Genomic DNA, 17,388 nt, shown 5'->3' on the forward strand with positions numbered 1-17,388 from the left:
ATTTATTGGGAATCTGAGCAATTCTGTCTTTATTCAGCACAAAACAAGACGCCAGATACGTGTTTACCCTTGTAGCCGGAGAAAAGAAGCTAAACTGAGGCAAATACCTAGACAGTAGATACCTTGCTAACTGCTTTCCTTGTCCTCCTCATCTGTAAAGTCATTTGTCACTTGTTGAGTGATTCCTTCTCTCCATTGTAATATTTTTTTATGTTTTAATATGTTTTGCTTTGCCATCCTTGCTACATACTGATAATGTCCTTGCTTTGCATCATCACACATGCAACCCAGACATTAGTGAAGTAATGCATGCAGGATAGATTTTTGATGCTTCTATCTTGAATCATGTACCAAATATTTGCCATGATGTTGCTTCACCAGGATATTGAATCCTGTGCATTAGTGAAAAGAGGCTTTGAAGAAATAGTTCAGCCAAAAGTCTAATTTTCACAGTTTGTCCCCAAATTCCCTCAAAAGTAGTCTATTAATGAAGATATTTGGTGTTTAAAGTTTGTTTCTTTAGCTGTGTTCTGGAGCTGTTACACCTGAGGCACACAATGATGAAACTGATTGGCCTGATAAGTCTTTTTTTTTTTTTTTTTTTTTTTTTGTCCTCCTGCTATCAGATGTGGAGCAGATGGCCATCGACTGGCTGACAGGGAACTTCTACTTCGTAGACGATGTGGATGACCGCATCTTCGTTTGCACCAAAGATGGTTCCACCTGCATCATCCTGCTAGACCTGGAACTCTACAACCCTAAAGGCATTGCACTAGACCCGGCAATGGGGTGAGCCTCTCGAAACCTGATTTGAGCTTGAATTCTCTCTTTGATTTAGTCCGTTCCAAGTATCCATTACTTGTTGTTACCAAAAGAAGTAAAGCCTCTTGATTGATCAAATTCATTTGAGGTAAGAGGGCAGGAAGTATCACTTTTTAATCCTGTTAGTGTAATCAGTTTAATGTCTAGAGAGCCTATGAACTTTACCTTCAGTGGATGTATTTCTGGTGGTGTTCCACGCTGGGCTGAGCATGCATGATATGCTTGCTGACGGCATTATCGCAGACTCTGACCAAGTCATGATTTTCCATGCTTCCTCTCTTCTAGTATCACTTCTCTTAAAGTGCATCTGTTTGAGTGAGGAAAGTAGCAGTAGATTTAGATAGTAGATTTAGCAATGTCCATGTTTTGGTGTGATTACATAAGACCTCCTTCAAGACTTGATGTAAACACAGTTAAGCATAAATGTGGTATCAGCGAGTGAAACTTTGACTAATAGACCAACATCCTGCTGTATAACTCTATACTGCTTTTAAAATACCTGGTCGCTAAACATTCTCTTTAATCTTAGACACAAATCCTGTGTAGTGATTACTTCACAATCTGCATGTATAGGCTTCCTGTGTGACACATTACTATTCCAGAGCCATCAGATGGTGCTGGGATAATGTTGATTTCTGTGCATCTTTAAATATCTTAATAAAGATATTTGTGACTGTGGTGCATTTCTGTGGCCCCCATGGTGTGACTTCCACTGATTAGTACTTAAACCATTAGAGACACTCTGGTCAAAATAAAATATGTAACCTTTACTACACACTCAAAAAATGGTTCTTCAAGGGTTATTTAGTTTAAAGAAAAAACTTCTATATATTTGGTTCTATGGTTCTATAAATTAGCACGATTAAAGCATTCTTTGCATCGTGAAAGTGCTCTTTAGATTGATGGAGAACATGCTGTACATGGGTTCTGTACAGAACCTTTTTAAAAGTTCTTCTGTTATTACAGGCTTGACATTAAACCCTTTTTGGTGCTGTATAGAACCCTTTTCAGAAAGTTTCTATATAGAACTTGCAATCTGAAGAACCCTGTCATGATGCAAAGAACCCTTTAATCCTTTAATCATGCAAATAGTTTTTTGAGTGGTCATGGTTCTATATAGAACCATTTTTGTAACTGAAGAACCCTTAAAGAACCATTTTTTTTGTTGTGTGTACATCTGTTGCAAACATGCCTAGTCACCTCCTGCAGTGATGCCACAGGAGCAGGCTTTTCTGATTTAAAGTCCATGAAAGCTTCTTCTGATGATGGAGCTTTTGAAAACTACAAGCATTTAGAGGCAGATACTTGATTTGCCATGTTTTTTTCTTCTTTCTGTTAGCTTGAAAGTGAAGAAGGCTGAGCTAATGGGGATTCCCAATGGTTGTATTATGTCTTTGCGTAATGCATGCTGGGTGTTGTGGTGAGAGATTAACAGAAGTATACAAAATTATGAATTATATAAAGCCAATGAGGCTGAGGGAAGCAATGCTGCACTACAGAATTTTAACTGTCAACTTGCATTTCTTAATCTTATAATTTGAGAATAACCAGTTTGCATTGCTTCTATTGTAATTACTGATTAGTAATGCTTAGAATGTAAAATATGTCTTCAATGCAGTGTTTAGGCTTAATGACCCAGTGCCAGGTGATTTCTTCATACCAACTGTGATGTTCAGGGGGTATTATTTATTTGGAATATATTGGAGTTCCTTTGCCTTGCATATTCAGAAAAATGCATGTGTGGGGAAAAAGTCACAACTGCCATTATTTATGCAGATTATTTCTTTCTCTGTCTCTGTAGTAAGATGTTCTTCACAGACTACGGGCAGATCCCCAAGGTGGAGCGCTGCGACATGGACGGGCAGAATCGCACCAAGCTGGTCGACAGCAAGATTGTCTTCCCACACGGCATCACACTCGACCTGGTCAGCAGGCTGGTGTACTGGGCTGATGCTTATCTGGACTACATTGAGGTGGTGGACTATGAGGGCAAGAACAGACACACAATCATTCAGGGCCTGCAGGTGAGTAGAAGGGGGTCACACATGCACTCATATCTGGTTTGAGGCAATTGTGTGATGTATACATGCAGTTCGCACAGTGTTAATCAGTGGTGTTGATTACTACCTATGTTAGCCTCAAAGCTCAGGTAGAACACCAGTAAAGCAAACTTCAGACACATAGCATACACTATATTGCCAAAAGTGTTCACTCACCCATCCAAATGAATGAATTCACTGTTGTCACATTGTCTTGATATTTTGTCTTTGCTGACCTTTGCTCTGTTAGCTCTTTCAACATTCTGCTGTTTCACAATGTTAAATCATATGTGATCATTGTTTGACATATTTGCACTTCCCTTTTCCAATAATTTTCTTGTGCGTAATACAACCAGCAGAGTTGCAAGGAAAGCAGTACTGATATGACTAAGTCCTGCTGGTAGCTATTCTTGTGTCTGGGATGTGATGATGTATGCATCCTTAATCTAGCTGCTCTTTCTCTGCTGTACAGATGACCTGCAGTACTAATAACTGTTATATTTTTTTGTAAAAGGAGCATTTTGGCCTAAATCTTTAGAATTGCATCCCTCAGCCTCTCTGGTTTGATGTAATTCATGATTTTCTATCCTTTTTAGTTTTTTAGTCCCTCAGTGTTTTCTCACTACAATGCCCAGCATGCTTTGTGCAAATGCATCAAGCAACCATCTGGAGTTCATCCCCCCACAGAGATAAAGAAATGTAGAAGCTAATAGATACAGACATAGTATTGGGCTTCCTAGTGGTAACATTAGCTGTCTGGCTTATTTCTCCATTATTGTTATTACTACAATTAGATAGTTATTTATTAATTTTTAATGTGTTATTGTCTGCAACTGTGCTATTGTTTACAGTATTATCCACCTATTATACAGAACTTGTTTACCACCATGTATCTGTTTTATCAAACTGTTATAACTCTACAACATAGTAAACAAAAGAAGTACATAATGCAGTGTTGAGTGTTGAATTCCTTTTTTTTTCTTTTTCCTTTCTCTTCTTTCTTCCCCGAGTGACGCAACTGTCTAAGCGTTGGCCCTATCATCAGGAGATCATCAGATTTTTCCATACAAATATATTTTTGTAGACCTATCCAATTATAACTCTGCCCAGTGTTTGTTTATTTATTTATTTGTTTATTTCCTCTTTTTGTCTTTGTTTACTCCATCAGATCGAGCACCTGTATAGTCTAACAGTGTTTGAGAACTACCTGTATGCCACCAATTCAGACAACGCCAACACGCATCCTAAGACCAGCGTGATCCGTGTGAACCGCTTCAACAGCTCAGACTTACAGGTGGTCACGAGAGTGGACAAGGGTGGAGCTCTGCACGTCTACCACCAGAGACGTCAGCCTGCTGGTAAGATATCTTCAGGGCATCACACAAAGTGATGGATTAAAGCTTTACTTTGTCACATAGTTTTTGGGTAGACTGTCAGTGACGATAAGACTTAATTAGTGTTTTTTTTTTTTTTTTAAACTATTCAGCCTTCAACAAATCAGAGTGTCTGGTACGTTTTGTCACATAACTTGCCCAAGAATCTTTGACAGGAAAACATAACCAACCACAGACTATTGTTTTTTTTGTTAAGTACAGTGTGCAAGAAATTGAGCACTCCCAATATTTAGTAGAATTTTTTAAAGTGAAAATATGTTAACAATTTCTCTACAAAAAGAACACAAACATAAATAAGCCCTTTTTCTGCTAGGTTTAGTGCTCAGTTTCATTTATGTGCTTAGTTTAACACATTAGCAAAAATAAACCATATAATACAAAATGTGCCATAACCCTTGTCCAGGCAATTTTTCCCCCATGATTGAAGTCAGCAAATGAGCATTAATTGTGCTTTAAAATGTGTAGAAGTGTTCTCTGTGGAGGCTGTGTTAACTAATTTTCACTCATTTTTTGCTTTTGTTGAAGCCTTTTTGCAAGTTTCAATGTGGTATGCTCTAGCTTAAAGACAAAGATATATGACCCAAACGCTGATAAATACTGCCAAGAAAACCTTTGAATAACTTGTAAAGATATGATGGTGTTAACTTTACAAATGCTTTTCAAGCCAGCAGCTACATTTTGCTCCAATACACTTTTAGCTGTAATAATTGGACAGGTTTTGACCTTTGTACGGAGTTGTACACATACATATGTGTGGATACCCAGTCAGAATGGTGCCAGCTTGAAGTTGCACCAAGTCAGTTTTGTTTGTTAAAATTGATAGAAGTAGTATTACTGAGCCAGGGGAAATAAAAACACACCATAAATTATACTTGGCATGCACTGCTGTAAGTCATCCTGTAAAGCCTGAAATGGTCAACTAATTATTTTTTAAACAAATAGAATGAAACTGTAATCCATAATTGATTTACCGTCCGGTGTTATTCAGTTAATTGACTATTATTCAGTTAATCGACTGATCTAACTGTAATGCATTCTTTGATTCCATTTGTGTGCAACAAGCGAAATAACACAGTTACTATAGTGCATGACATGACCACATGTATGATATGAATACTGTAGAGCATTATATATGTGTTTTTTTATAGAGTAAATAACTCTTCAGCTTATCATTGAAAACATCAACAGCTGTGTTGTTTTCATGACCAGTGTAGTTAACCCATGTGTGGGTGATTAAAAGGATGTTTGTATGTGTGTTCTTTATGGCAGTGCGCAGTCACGCATGTGCTCCTGATCAGTTCAAAAAGCCAGGAGGCTGCTCAGACATCTGCCTACTGGCAAACAGCCACAAGAGTCGAACATGCCGCTGCCGCTCTGGATTCAGCCTGGGCAGCGACGGCAAATCCTGCAAGAGTGAGTACACGCTTCTGCCTTTGCCACAACTTCCTGTATCTCACAGCACTTCCCTAATTCTATGATAATGAATATGATGTGTGTGTGTGTGTGTGTGTGTATGTGTATGTGTTTATATGTGTATATATATAAAATACACGAGGATCAGACACAGCAGTGCTGCTGCAGTATTTACACCTTTTTCACACAATGTCACAACCGATGAGCTATCGTCTTTGACTTTACATCAACAAAGTGGACTGACAAGGTAGGAGTGTCAAATAGAGTGGACAGTGAGTGGACACGGTGGTAAATCTTCAGCAGCACTGCTGTGTCTGATCCATTTGCACCAGCACAACACAGTAATATGCCAGTGACACTGCAGTGCTGAGAATGATCCACCACCCAAATAGTATCTGCTCTGTGGTGGTCCTGTGGTTGTCCTGACCATTGAAGGAAAGATTAAAAAGGGGCTAGCAAGTTATACGGAGGGACAGATGGACACAAGTCTACATGCAGAACTGCAAAGTGCACCTGTATGGTAAATTGACCCAATGCAAGGTGTACTTAATGAAGTGGCCAGTTGGTTTAATGACTGTAGGTAGTTGCTTAGAGGTCTTATTTGCATATTACAGCATGCTGCAGTATCAGTATCAATATAAGAGATAGGAGGCTAATCTGATGAGAAGAATTATTGTTCAGCCCTACTCTTCTGCTTACAAACAGAAATTAGATACTGGAGATTTGACATCTGAGGTGTAATGAGTCTGGCTTCTGTATGTATATTGTGTCCTCAGAACCAGAGCACGAACTGTTCCTGATCTACGGTAAAGGTCGACCGGGTGTTATCAGGGGCATGGATCTGCATGCCAGAGTGTATGATGAGCACATCATTCCCATTGAGAACCTAAATAACCCCAGGGCTCTGGACTACCACGCTGAGACGGAGTTCATCTACTTCAGTGATGCTACGACCTACACCATCGGCCGGCAAAAAATCGATGGCACTGAGAGGGACATTATCGTGAAGGACGGTGAGGCCAGGAAATTAGCACTGCTCATAACTAGAAGAATCTTTGTAAACCATAGCAGTTGTAACCTTACTGTTAGGCTGACAACAACAACTGCAACAACTTCTTAATATCAGGCTTTAAACTTTAGCAGTGTAGGATTATAAATATAGTTCTATGCAAATGTTTGAGCTGTCCTGTTCGATTTATATGCTTTCCTGAATTGTGTAAATGAGTAAATATTTATACACACTTCTGCGATTTAATCTGCATAACATTAAGGCACATTCAATATGTATATTTGTCTAATATGTTAAACTCCCTGTAAAGTTCACTTTGCTTTGCTTAGAAAATCAACCAAATGAGTTGACTGGAGTTATTCAAGCTTCTGCATACAGCTGAATGTTATGTTCAGTGGTTATGTGGATTATGCTGTTTAAATACCTGAGCACGATGGTCTGAAGTCAATCCTGCTATTCTGCCATTATGGCAATAGAAAAAGACTTGCTTGTGAAAATGTGAAGTCTCAGTGAATTCATGCCTTTGAATGAATTTACTTCCAATATAATTTTTATTTTTAAAATCTTTTAAATCTGTTGCTGATATCACACTCTTTTTCTCATTGCAGGAATACACACTGTTGAGGGAATAGCTGTAGACTGGATGGGTCAGAACCTGTACTGGGCAGATGATGGACTTGAAAAGACAATCAATGTGGCAAAGCTGGAGAAAGCCTCCCAGACTCGCAAGACCCTCATCGAGGGCAAGATGACCCACCCACGAGCCATAGTTGTGGACCCTGTACATGGGTAAGAGCAAGTTTCAACAACAAAAATTCTCAAATTAAATAAAACACATGTACACCTCATAATATCTAACATAATTTCCAGTTGCTTGTTCAGTGTACTGTCACTGGTGTAAGGGGAAATTTTTTAGTTTTATTTGTATTTATTTATTTATTTTAAATAAAGAACATGCCTACCTGCTCTTTATACTTCATGATGAATGTATCAATGGAAGTTTTAAAAACAACAAAGCTTTAAAGTTGGTTACGTGAATAGATGTTAAGAAGAATTAATTGCTCTCCTGTACTGTTCAACATTTTCTTACAACAGTTATAAATACAGTACTGTGCAAAAACCATCTTTCATTTAATTTATTTCATTTCTAGTCAGAACAGTCATTAGGTACAAATTTTCAAGAGAGACATTGCTGAGAAAATTAAATACAGGATAATCTGCTTTAGGAAGGGGGATGTCAAAAGAAAATATGTGAAATAAACAGGAGTTTCTAGAAATGGAGTTCAAAAATGTTTTAAAAGTTGAAGAGTAAATAGCACTTCTAACAGTAATGCAAGACATGGTAGACCACTAAAACTGTCACAGTGTGACAGTTAAGTGCTGTAAAAGAACTTAAAGCTTTCATCTTTGAGAGAGAGAAGAAAAAAAGCTCCTCTTTTGCTTTATATCTGAAAAAAAATCTACATGCGTTTTCTGTCCATTCCACTGTGAGAAGACAGGTCAACACTATGAGTCTGAAAAAATGTGTAGCTGTTGAGTTTTGCTGAGCAGTGTATGCCTGATTGTTTTAGATTTTCCTTTGCCTTTTCGGATGTATCATGCTTAATGATGTGGAATAGGTAGTTCGATATTTAATATCCAAAAATAGCAAGAAATAATTAAGAAAACAATTTTGTCCAGTAATATGGAGGTGTTTGTTGTGTTTCAGGATGCTGTACTGCAGTGACTGGCAAGAAGACTCCAGAGATGCAAATCGTGGCAGCATTAGAAAAGCCTGGATGGATGGCTCCAACTTTGGCGTCCTTATCTCCTCCAAAAACATGCTTTGGCCTAATGGCCTGAGCCTGGACATCCAGCAGGGCATACTCTACTGGGTGGACGCCTACTACGACCGTATTGAGATGGTGCTGCTTAACACCACCGAACGCAGGGTAAGTCATAACGAAAGCTTTTCAATAGAGTTTAAGATGACTAACTGGAAAGGTTTGACTGAAATATCTAATTACATAAGTATATAATTTTCACCTTAATCAAGTCTATGTGAGATTACTAAACAGCACACAGGCTTACCATGGCAAATCTGTGATCACTTAGACATGTAGTTTCCACAATGCTAATTGGTCACATATAAGCTTCCATTGCTTACATTAGCCTTGTCACTCCAGGGCAAGACTAAAACATACATTTGATCAAAACCCTTTTGGGGTTATTAAGATTACGACCATTAGTAGTCCCACAGTGGGGAAATTTCACCTCCATTATTGATAGTTAATTGTAAATTGATTGATTTTAATTCTGTTGTCTGGTCTGCAGTATAAAGCAGACTACATGTTGAATTGTTGGAGAGTTGCTTGAGTTGCTTAGAGAGTAATTGAAGTAATGCCAGGAGTGTGCACGTCTATAAAAATGTATATTGTGCTCTTCTCTGATTGGCTAGACGGTGTATGAGGGGCAGGAGCTGAACCACCCCTTTGGCCTCTCACACTACAAGAACTTCCTGTTCTGGAATGAGTATCGGATCGGGAGCATTTACAAGCTGGACCAGATCACCAAGAAGGTCACACTACTGCGCAATGAACGACCTCCAATCTATGAGATCCGCACATACGACGCACAGCAACAACAAAGTACTGACCGCTCTCAGCACTTGCACTACACATAGCTTACTTGTTGAGTTCACTCAAAGGGCTTATGAAAATGGATCTTCTTATTGACGTTTATGAATAAAATAATATGATCTGTCATAGATAATATCAGTGTCTGCTAAGCTTAGATGATGACCCTGGCAGTGACTCCACCCACTTAAATGCTCTAAATCCTAGAAAGAAGATGCAAAGTGTGACCATAGTAACAGACATATTGATGGTGGATTTGTATCCATATATGCAACATTAGGATGAAAATTTAGTTGGGATGCTGTAAAAGTCCATATACCTTCTCATATGACTGTTTAGACACATCACTTTTGTATCAGATTCCAGTACCACATATGAGGGGCTATGTTCACATTACAGGGCAGAAGTGGCTCTAATCCGATTTTTTGCCTTGATGTCACACATTTCTGATTTTTTCAGAGCCGTTTGAATACACAAATCTGATCTTTTCTAATCAGACTTGAGCAACTTTCAATATGTTGTTATCTAGATCGCTTAAGTATCCTGTTCATAGCCATATGACCTTAATGGTATTGGAAGGATGAGAATTGTTTTTTTTTTTTTTCCTGTGGGTGCACCATCTTTTAGTATTAACTTTGCCTGAAATCAAATCAAATCAAATTTATTTGTACAGCGCTTTTTACAATGGATTTTGTCACAAAGCAGCTTCACAGAATTCCAGAAAAGACAAAGTTTTAACAAGAATGTAAACCCCCCCTGTGGGCAAGCCAGGGGCAACAGTGGCTCACCAGGGGGGATCCATCCTCCTCTGGTCAAACTACCTACAAGTGATTATACTACTAATATTAATAGCAGTAGTATTGGTAGTAGGAATAGCTAGGAGTCTATGAAAACATCAGTGTAGGGTGGGCAGCTAGTCCAAGGTAGGTGGCAGTAGCTGGGGCGTGGGCAGCTGGTCTGAAGTGGGTAGCAGGAGGGCTCGACAGTCAGTCGTCCTTCAGTGTCCGGCCGGACATGTGGACGGTTGTATACTCAGAAAAAAGGCAGGGAGAGGGAATTAGTTTTATTCTGTCTGTTTATACGTAAAACAGGGGATGTAAACATTTCCAGAGTGTGGCTAACAACTCCGGCAGATCTGACTATGACAGCTTAACTAAGATAAGAGAACCAGAAGGACACACAGACACGAGAGCACTCTGAAACAGTTTGGCATCCCTCCGCTCCACTGTTCACAAACCTGAGTGACCATGTGCGAGCAGCGGGACGACAGCACCAGTATCTCAGTTTACTGTAATTCCCTGTGCCCATGGACCCCTGGATCTGCTGTCTTTATCTAGGGGGGGACATTACCTACCAAAAGCTAAACTGAACAAGTGAGTCTTCAGCCTAGCTTTAAAGATTTTCTGGAAGATCATTCCAGAGTTTGGGGGCTTTATAAGAAAAAGCTCTTCCCCCAGGGGCCTTATGATTTCTAGGAACTATTAATAAGCCAGCACTCTGGGATCTGAGTAGTCTTGATGGCTCGTAATGGGAAACAAGGTCTTGCAGGTACTCAGCCCATGTAGGGCTTTATACGTCAATAAAAAAATTTTATAATCAATACGGGATTTAACAGGCAGACAATGAAGTGATGATAGCGCTGGACTGATATGATGAAATTTTCTAGTTTTATTGAGGACCCTGGCTGTGGCGTTTTGGACTAGTTGAAGTTTGCTTAAATTCCTGCTTGTACATCCTGACAGTAGTATGTTACAGTAGTCTAGTCTGGAAGTAATAAAGGCATGTACTAGTGTTTCTGCATCATGCAGGGACAGGGCATTTCTTATCTTGGCAATGTTGCGAGGATGTAGAAAAGCTGTTCTAGTGATGCTGCCTATGTGTTGATCGAATGATAAATCTGAATCAATTATGACGCCAAGATTTTTTGCTGCTGAGCCAGGTGTGGCTGAAAAGTCAGCGAGATTTAAAATTAAATAGTTTATTTCTTGCCAATTTATGACCCAGAAGGAGAAACTCTGTTTTGTTACTGTTTAGTAGGAGGAAGTTCCGTAACATCCAGCATTTCACGTCTTTTACACAGTCCTCTATTTTCTTTAATCTGTATTTGTCATCAGGCTTGGCTGATATGTACAGTTGCGTATCGTCTGCCTAACAATGAAAGTTAATGCCATGGTTACTTAGAACTGTGCCTAACAGTAACATGTACAGTGTAATAATGGTTCTAAAATAGAGCCCTGCGGAATTCCAAATCTTACTTTTGAATAATTGGAAGATAAATTGTTTACATTGATGAACTGATAAAATTCTGTTAGGTAAGATTGGAACCATGATAGGACCGTCCCTGTGATTCCAACCATGTTTTCTAACCTTTCTAGGAGAATATTGTGGTCTATTGTATTGAAAGCTGCGCTGAGGTCAAGTAGCACTAACAGGGATATGTAGCCTTGATCAGAGGCAAGAAGATCATTAGTTATCTTAACTAGAGCCGTCTCAGTGCTGTGATGTTGTCTGAATCCAGATTGGAGTTTTTCTGCTCGTGTGATGTTATTGATTTAGTATGTGTGATGGCAGGTTGTTTCAGGACAGTTTATTCACATTATTGACAGACTTGACTCACTTACCTACAAGAATATGAACCATGAGGTTAGAAAGATCGGAACTGAGCAACAAGACTTGCACTGTGAACATGGTTAAAGTGGCCCAAATCTGGATCAAAACTGCTTTTTGCTGTTCACACTGTGACACAAAACAAATGCGTGTCACGTTTGAAGAGAAAGATTGAATTTAGTTGAAGTTAATATGCAGTGCGAACATAACTTTTGTCAAATCTTCACCACAAGTTTACAGGATTACTGTTAAATAGCATGATTTTGATAGACTCTGATAGATCTGTAAAAGATTGTAGCTCTGAGCTTATTACCTTATTTGTCCACTTAGAAATCAGGTCTCCTCTTCATCTGAAATGAGTCTTTGTTGTGCTCTCTTAGTTATAGGCCACAATTTGTGCCGGGCCAATAACGGAGGCTGCAGCAGTCTGTGCTTGTTAACCCCAGTGGGGCGTACCTGCGCTTGCGCTGACGAACAGATCCTGGACTTGGACAACAAAACCTGTAAAGGTAGGTGTGCCACTACTCAGACATCACCCTTCCCCAAATAACCCTTGTTGTATGTTTTCATTTGTACTGCATAATTGTTTTAATGTATGTATATAATTAAAAACTTTGATAAGAGATTTAGGTTTTATATTGGGAGGGTTGAGTCTATTCACGCTTTATATTGGGAAGCTTGAGTCTACTGTACTGATATTTTTTGTTTTGGAGTCATACAATTTCAGAAAATTGATCATAATAAAGCATCTCTTATGCTTTTCTTATTGCCAGCAATAAGTGTGACTTCTTAAGGTTAAAAGTATCTCATACATGTTTTTCATTTGTAGCGTAATCACCTTCACAGATTATGGGGTGTTGTTTGGATGTTTAGCAGTGTTGTGAAGCTTTATTCTGTGTTTCTGCAGCCAATCCATCCTATGTACCTCCACCTCAATGTCAGCCGGGAGAGTTTGCCTGTAAGAATAACCGCTGCATCCAAGAGCGCTGGAAATGTGACGGAGACAACGACTGCTTGGACAACAGCGACGAGACCCCAGAGCTTTGCCGTGAGCTTCCTTTCTCATTCTCACTATGTGAATACTGAATATGCCCACTTTCTCCATAGAATATACAGTGGTTTTGGCCAGGACAGCCAAAAGCTTACATATCTTCACTGTCAGAACAAAACCTGTATCATCAAAATGGTAATTTTGCAGAAGGGAAAAACATTCATTAGTTTTGATAAAAGTGAAGTAATTTTGAACAGTTTCTATGAATCCATTCACCAGGAAATTGACACACAATGTAAAAAGCAGTTGTCATTTAAGTTAAGTGATACTTTTTTGATCCCACAACTGGGGAAATTCCACCTCCGCATTTAACCCATCCGTGAAGTGAAACACCACATACACACTAGTAAACACACACACTAGGGGGCAGTGAGCACACACTTGCCCGGGGCAGGCGCCCGGGGAGCAGTTGGGGGTTAGGTGTCTTGCTCAAGGACACCTCAGTCATGGACTGTCGGCCCTGGGGATCGAACCGGCAACCTTCCGGTCACAGGGCCAGATCCCTAACCTCCAGCGACTGCCCCAATTTAATCATGGAATACATTTAAAAACAACAAAAATGGAGGTTTTGTTTCAACAGAGACAGTAATGAAATACGCTTCATTTAAATAAAATTCATTAAAATTTTGTATTTATCATTGTCAGTGCTATATATGGTATTATCTCAGCATCATTATCACATAGCATCATTTTTAGCACCCCCTTTAACCCTGTTCTTCAATGGTCAGGAGCCCCACAGGAAACATTCTCAGCTCTGCAGTGTCACTGACGTGGTGGCAGTGGTGTGTTAATGTGTGTTGTACTGGTGCAAGTGGATCAGACACAGCAGTGCTGCTGGAGTAGCGCTGTATTCACTCATGGTCCACTCCATGAGACACATCCACCTTGTTGGTCCACCTTGTAGAAGTAAAGTCTGAGACAATGGCTCATCTGTTGCTGCACAGTTTGTGATATTCCTCCTCCAGTCCTTCAGTAGTCACAGGACACTGTTGGGTGAATATTTTTTGTTGGTCTATTCTCATTCCAGCAGTATTATGTATTTAGGTATTTAAAAAGAAGTCCAGCAGTGTTTGATGCACTTGAACCAGCACAACACACACTGACATACTATATACATACATATATACATACACACACTGCTCAAAAAAATAAAGGGAACACTTAAACAGGTGGAAATTATTGGCAATTAGCAAGACACACTCAATAAAGGAGTGGTTCTGCAGGTGGGGACCACAGACCACTCCTCAGTACCTTTCTGCTTTCTGGCTGATGTTTTGGTCACTTCTGAATGTTGGTGGTGCTTCCACACTCGTGGTAGCATGAGACGGACTCTACAACCCACACAAGTGGCTCAGGTAGTGCAGCTCATCCAGGATGGCACATCAATGCGAGCTGTAGCAAGGTTTGCTGTGTTTCTCAGCGTAGCGTCCAGAGTCAGTGTCCAGAGGCTGGAGGCGCTACCAGGAGACAGGCCAGTACACCAGGAGACGTGGAGGAGCCCGTAGGAGGGCAACAACCCAGCAGCAGGACCGCTACTTTGTGCAAGGAGGTACAGGAGAAGCACTGCCAGAGCCCTGCAAAGTGACCTAAAGCAGGCCACAAATGTCCATGTGTCTGCACAAACGGTTAAAAACCGACTCCTTAAGGATGGTATGAAGGCCCGACATCCACAGATGGGGGTTGTGCTCACAGGCCAACACCATGCAGCACGCTTGGCATTTGCCAGAGAACACCAGGACTGGCAAATTCGCCACTGGTGCCCTGTGCTCTTCACAGATGAAAGCAGGTTCACAGAGTCTGGAGACACTGTGGAGAGCGATCTGCTGCCTGAAACATCCTTCAGTATGACTGGTTTGGCAGTGGGTCAGTAATGGTGTGGGGTGGCATTTCTTTGGAGGGCCGCACAGCCCTCCATGTGCTCGCCAGAGGTAGCCTGACTGCCGTTAGGTACCGAGATGAGATCCTCAGACCCCTTGTGAGACCATATGCTGGTGCGGTTGGCCCTGGGTTCCTCCTAATGCAGGACAATGCTAGACCTCATGTGGCTGGAGTGTGTCAGCAGTTCCTGCAAGATGAAGGCATTGATGCTATGGACTGGCCCGCCCATTCCCCAGACCTGAATCAGATTGAGCACATCTGGGACATCATGTCTCGCTCCATCCACCAACGTCACGTTGCACCACAGACTGTCCAGGAGTCTGCCACCTCATCAGGAGCATGCCCAGGCGTTGTAGGTCATACAGGCACATGGAGGCCACACACAATACTGAGCCTCATTTTGACTTGTTTTAAGGACATTACATCAAAGTTGGATAAGCCTGTAGTGTGTTTTTCCACTTTAATTTTGTGTGACTCCAAATCCAGGCCTCCATTGGTTAATAAATGTGATTTTTGTGATTTTGTTGTCAGCACATTCAACTTTGTACAGAACAAAGTATTCAGTGATGTGTTATTTGAGTGTTCCCTTTATTTTTTTGAGCAGTGTGTGTGTGTGTGTGTGTGTGTGTGTGTGTGTGTGTGTGTGTGTGTGTGTGTGTATATATATATATATATGTGTGTGTGTGTGTGTGTGTGTGTGTGTGTGTGTGTGTGTGTGTATATATGTGTATATAATATATATATATATATATATATATATATATATATATATATATATATATATATATAATATTATATATATAATATTATATTTATATATATATATATATATATATATATATATATATATATATAAAATATTAAATATATAATATTAAATATAAAGTGCAGGCCACTCCATTTGAGGTACCCCAGTCTCCAGCAGCCGTTCCCTAATGATGCGACCTCCATGAGCTGGAGCGTTGTCGTCCATGAAGATGAAATTAGGCCTGTGTTGTTCATGCAGAGGCACAATGACTGGATTAATGATGTTATTCAGTATTATGGGCTTGTCACTGTACCATTCACAAAGTGTAGGGCAGTTCTGTATTGACTAGACACACCTGCCCACAGTGTAACACCACCACCACCACCTTGCCGTTAAGCTCCTTGTTAGAGAACAGCAAGTTGTGCAAAAAGTACTGAAACATTGAACAGTTGGACATCAAAATTTTAGAGAAGGTCACATTAGGTTCACCTGTAAAGGTTAGAGTGCATTTTAGGTTCATCCTGAAATTTCACCCAAAAGTCAAATATCCCTAACTGTGTGTATGTATGTATGTGTGTGTGTGTGTATATATATATATATATATATATATATATATATATATATATATATATATATATATATATATATATATACATATATATACATATAAATGTACTGTCTGTCATCTTCATGTTAAGATCAGATTCCATGTTGTGCAGACCTGGATTAATGCAGTCAGGTAAAATGGATTTATTTTCCTCCCCAGACCAGCATACTTGCCCAGCTGACCGCTTCAAGTGCCAGAACAACCGATGCATCCCCATGCGCTGGCTCTGCGATGGAGACAATGACTGTGGCAGTGATGAGGATGAATCCAACAGCACCTGCTCAGGTATAAAATCCAAGCATGCATACAGTGACGTTACCAGTAATTCGAATGTAATTGCTAAGAATTTTTCTTGTTCAAGTTATTTTGCCTCATTTTTCTACTCATAACAATCCAAGTTAGGCAAGTTGCACATAACTGTCAATCGTGTAAAAACAGTACAATTGTTTAATTTTTAGTGTGGCCATAGTTATGTATAGTGATGACATGATACCACTGTTTTTGTTCTTATGTTGATGCTTACACTGAAACCTTGAGTTAATGACTTTTGCCCATTTACTAACGAAGTGTCTGAACTGCATCATGTTTAAACTAGCTGATACTGATCCACTAAAATATGCTCTGACCTTTTAGGTCAGGACAGGACTTCACTAGTAATTTCACAGAGGGAACTTATCGCATGTTGCAGGACAGTTTTAGCCCTCTGCTCTGAATTGAGGTGTAGTGTTTACACTGGGGTCTCTCTCTCTCTCTCTCTCTCTCTCTGTCTCTTTTTGTCTCTCTCCGTCCATCCTAGCTCGCACATGTCCTCCTAACCAGTTCCCGTGTGCCAGTGGCCGCTGCATCCCCAACTCCTGGACCTGTGACCTGGACGATGACTGTGGAGACCGCTCTGATGAACCAGCCTCCTGTGGTCAGCCCCTCTCCATCAGCTCCTATCAATAGAGTTATAATGACATAAGTCTAATTCATTTTTGCTCAGTGGTGATGCAAGCTATTAACTCTCTCTCTCTCTCTCTCTCTCTCTCTCTCTCTCTCTCTGTCTCTTTTTGTCTCTCTCTCTCTCTCTCTCTCTCTCTCTCTTTCTCTTTCTCTTTCTCTTTCTCTTTTTATTTCAGCCTACCCCACTTGTTTTCCACTCACACAATTCACCTGTGCTAATGGACGCTGCATCAATGTTAACTGGCGTTGTGATAATGGTGAGT

At 40.1% G+C, this 17,388-nt stretch overlaps 1 protein-coding gene across 2 annotated transcripts in view; it reads left to right on the forward strand.

Moving 5' to 3' along the window:
- The window catches only part of lrp1ab (low density lipoprotein receptor-related protein 1Ab), a 189,255-nt gene that overhangs the window by 93,680 nt on the left and 78,187 nt on the right, over window positions 1–17,388 (forward strand). For both annotated transcript variants that reach the window (XM_037540882.1, XM_017694300.2), the window contains exons 7-19: window positions 627–789; window positions 2,624–2,846; window positions 4,030–4,219; window positions 5,525–5,668; window positions 6,445–6,681; window positions 7,286–7,466; window positions 8,386–8,608; window positions 9,115–9,304; window positions 12,280–12,408; window positions 12,807–12,947; window positions 16,343–16,468; window positions 16,980–17,096; window positions 17,302–17,382. In XM_037540882.1, coding sequence (XP_037396779.1) covers window positions 627–789; window positions 2,624–2,846; window positions 4,030–4,219; window positions 5,525–5,668; window positions 6,445–6,681; window positions 7,286–7,466; window positions 8,386–8,608; window positions 9,115–9,304; window positions 12,280–12,408; window positions 12,807–12,947; window positions 16,343–16,468; window positions 16,980–17,096; window positions 17,302–17,382 — 2,145 coding nt within the window. The remainder of the gene's footprint in view (window positions 1–626; window positions 790–2,623; window positions 2,847–4,029; window positions 4,220–5,524; window positions 5,669–6,444; window positions 6,682–7,285; window positions 7,467–8,385; window positions 8,609–9,114; window positions 9,305–12,279; window positions 12,409–12,806; window positions 12,948–16,342; window positions 16,469–16,979; window positions 17,097–17,301; window positions 17,383–17,388) is intronic.

Source organism: Pygocentrus nattereri, chromosome 9 (assembly GCF_015220715.1).
Source record: "Pygocentrus nattereri isolate fPygNat1 chromosome 9, fPygNat1.pri, whole genome shotgun sequence".
NCBI classification, from domain to species: domain Eukaryota; kingdom Metazoa; phylum Chordata; class Actinopteri; order Characiformes; family Serrasalmidae; genus Pygocentrus; species Pygocentrus nattereri.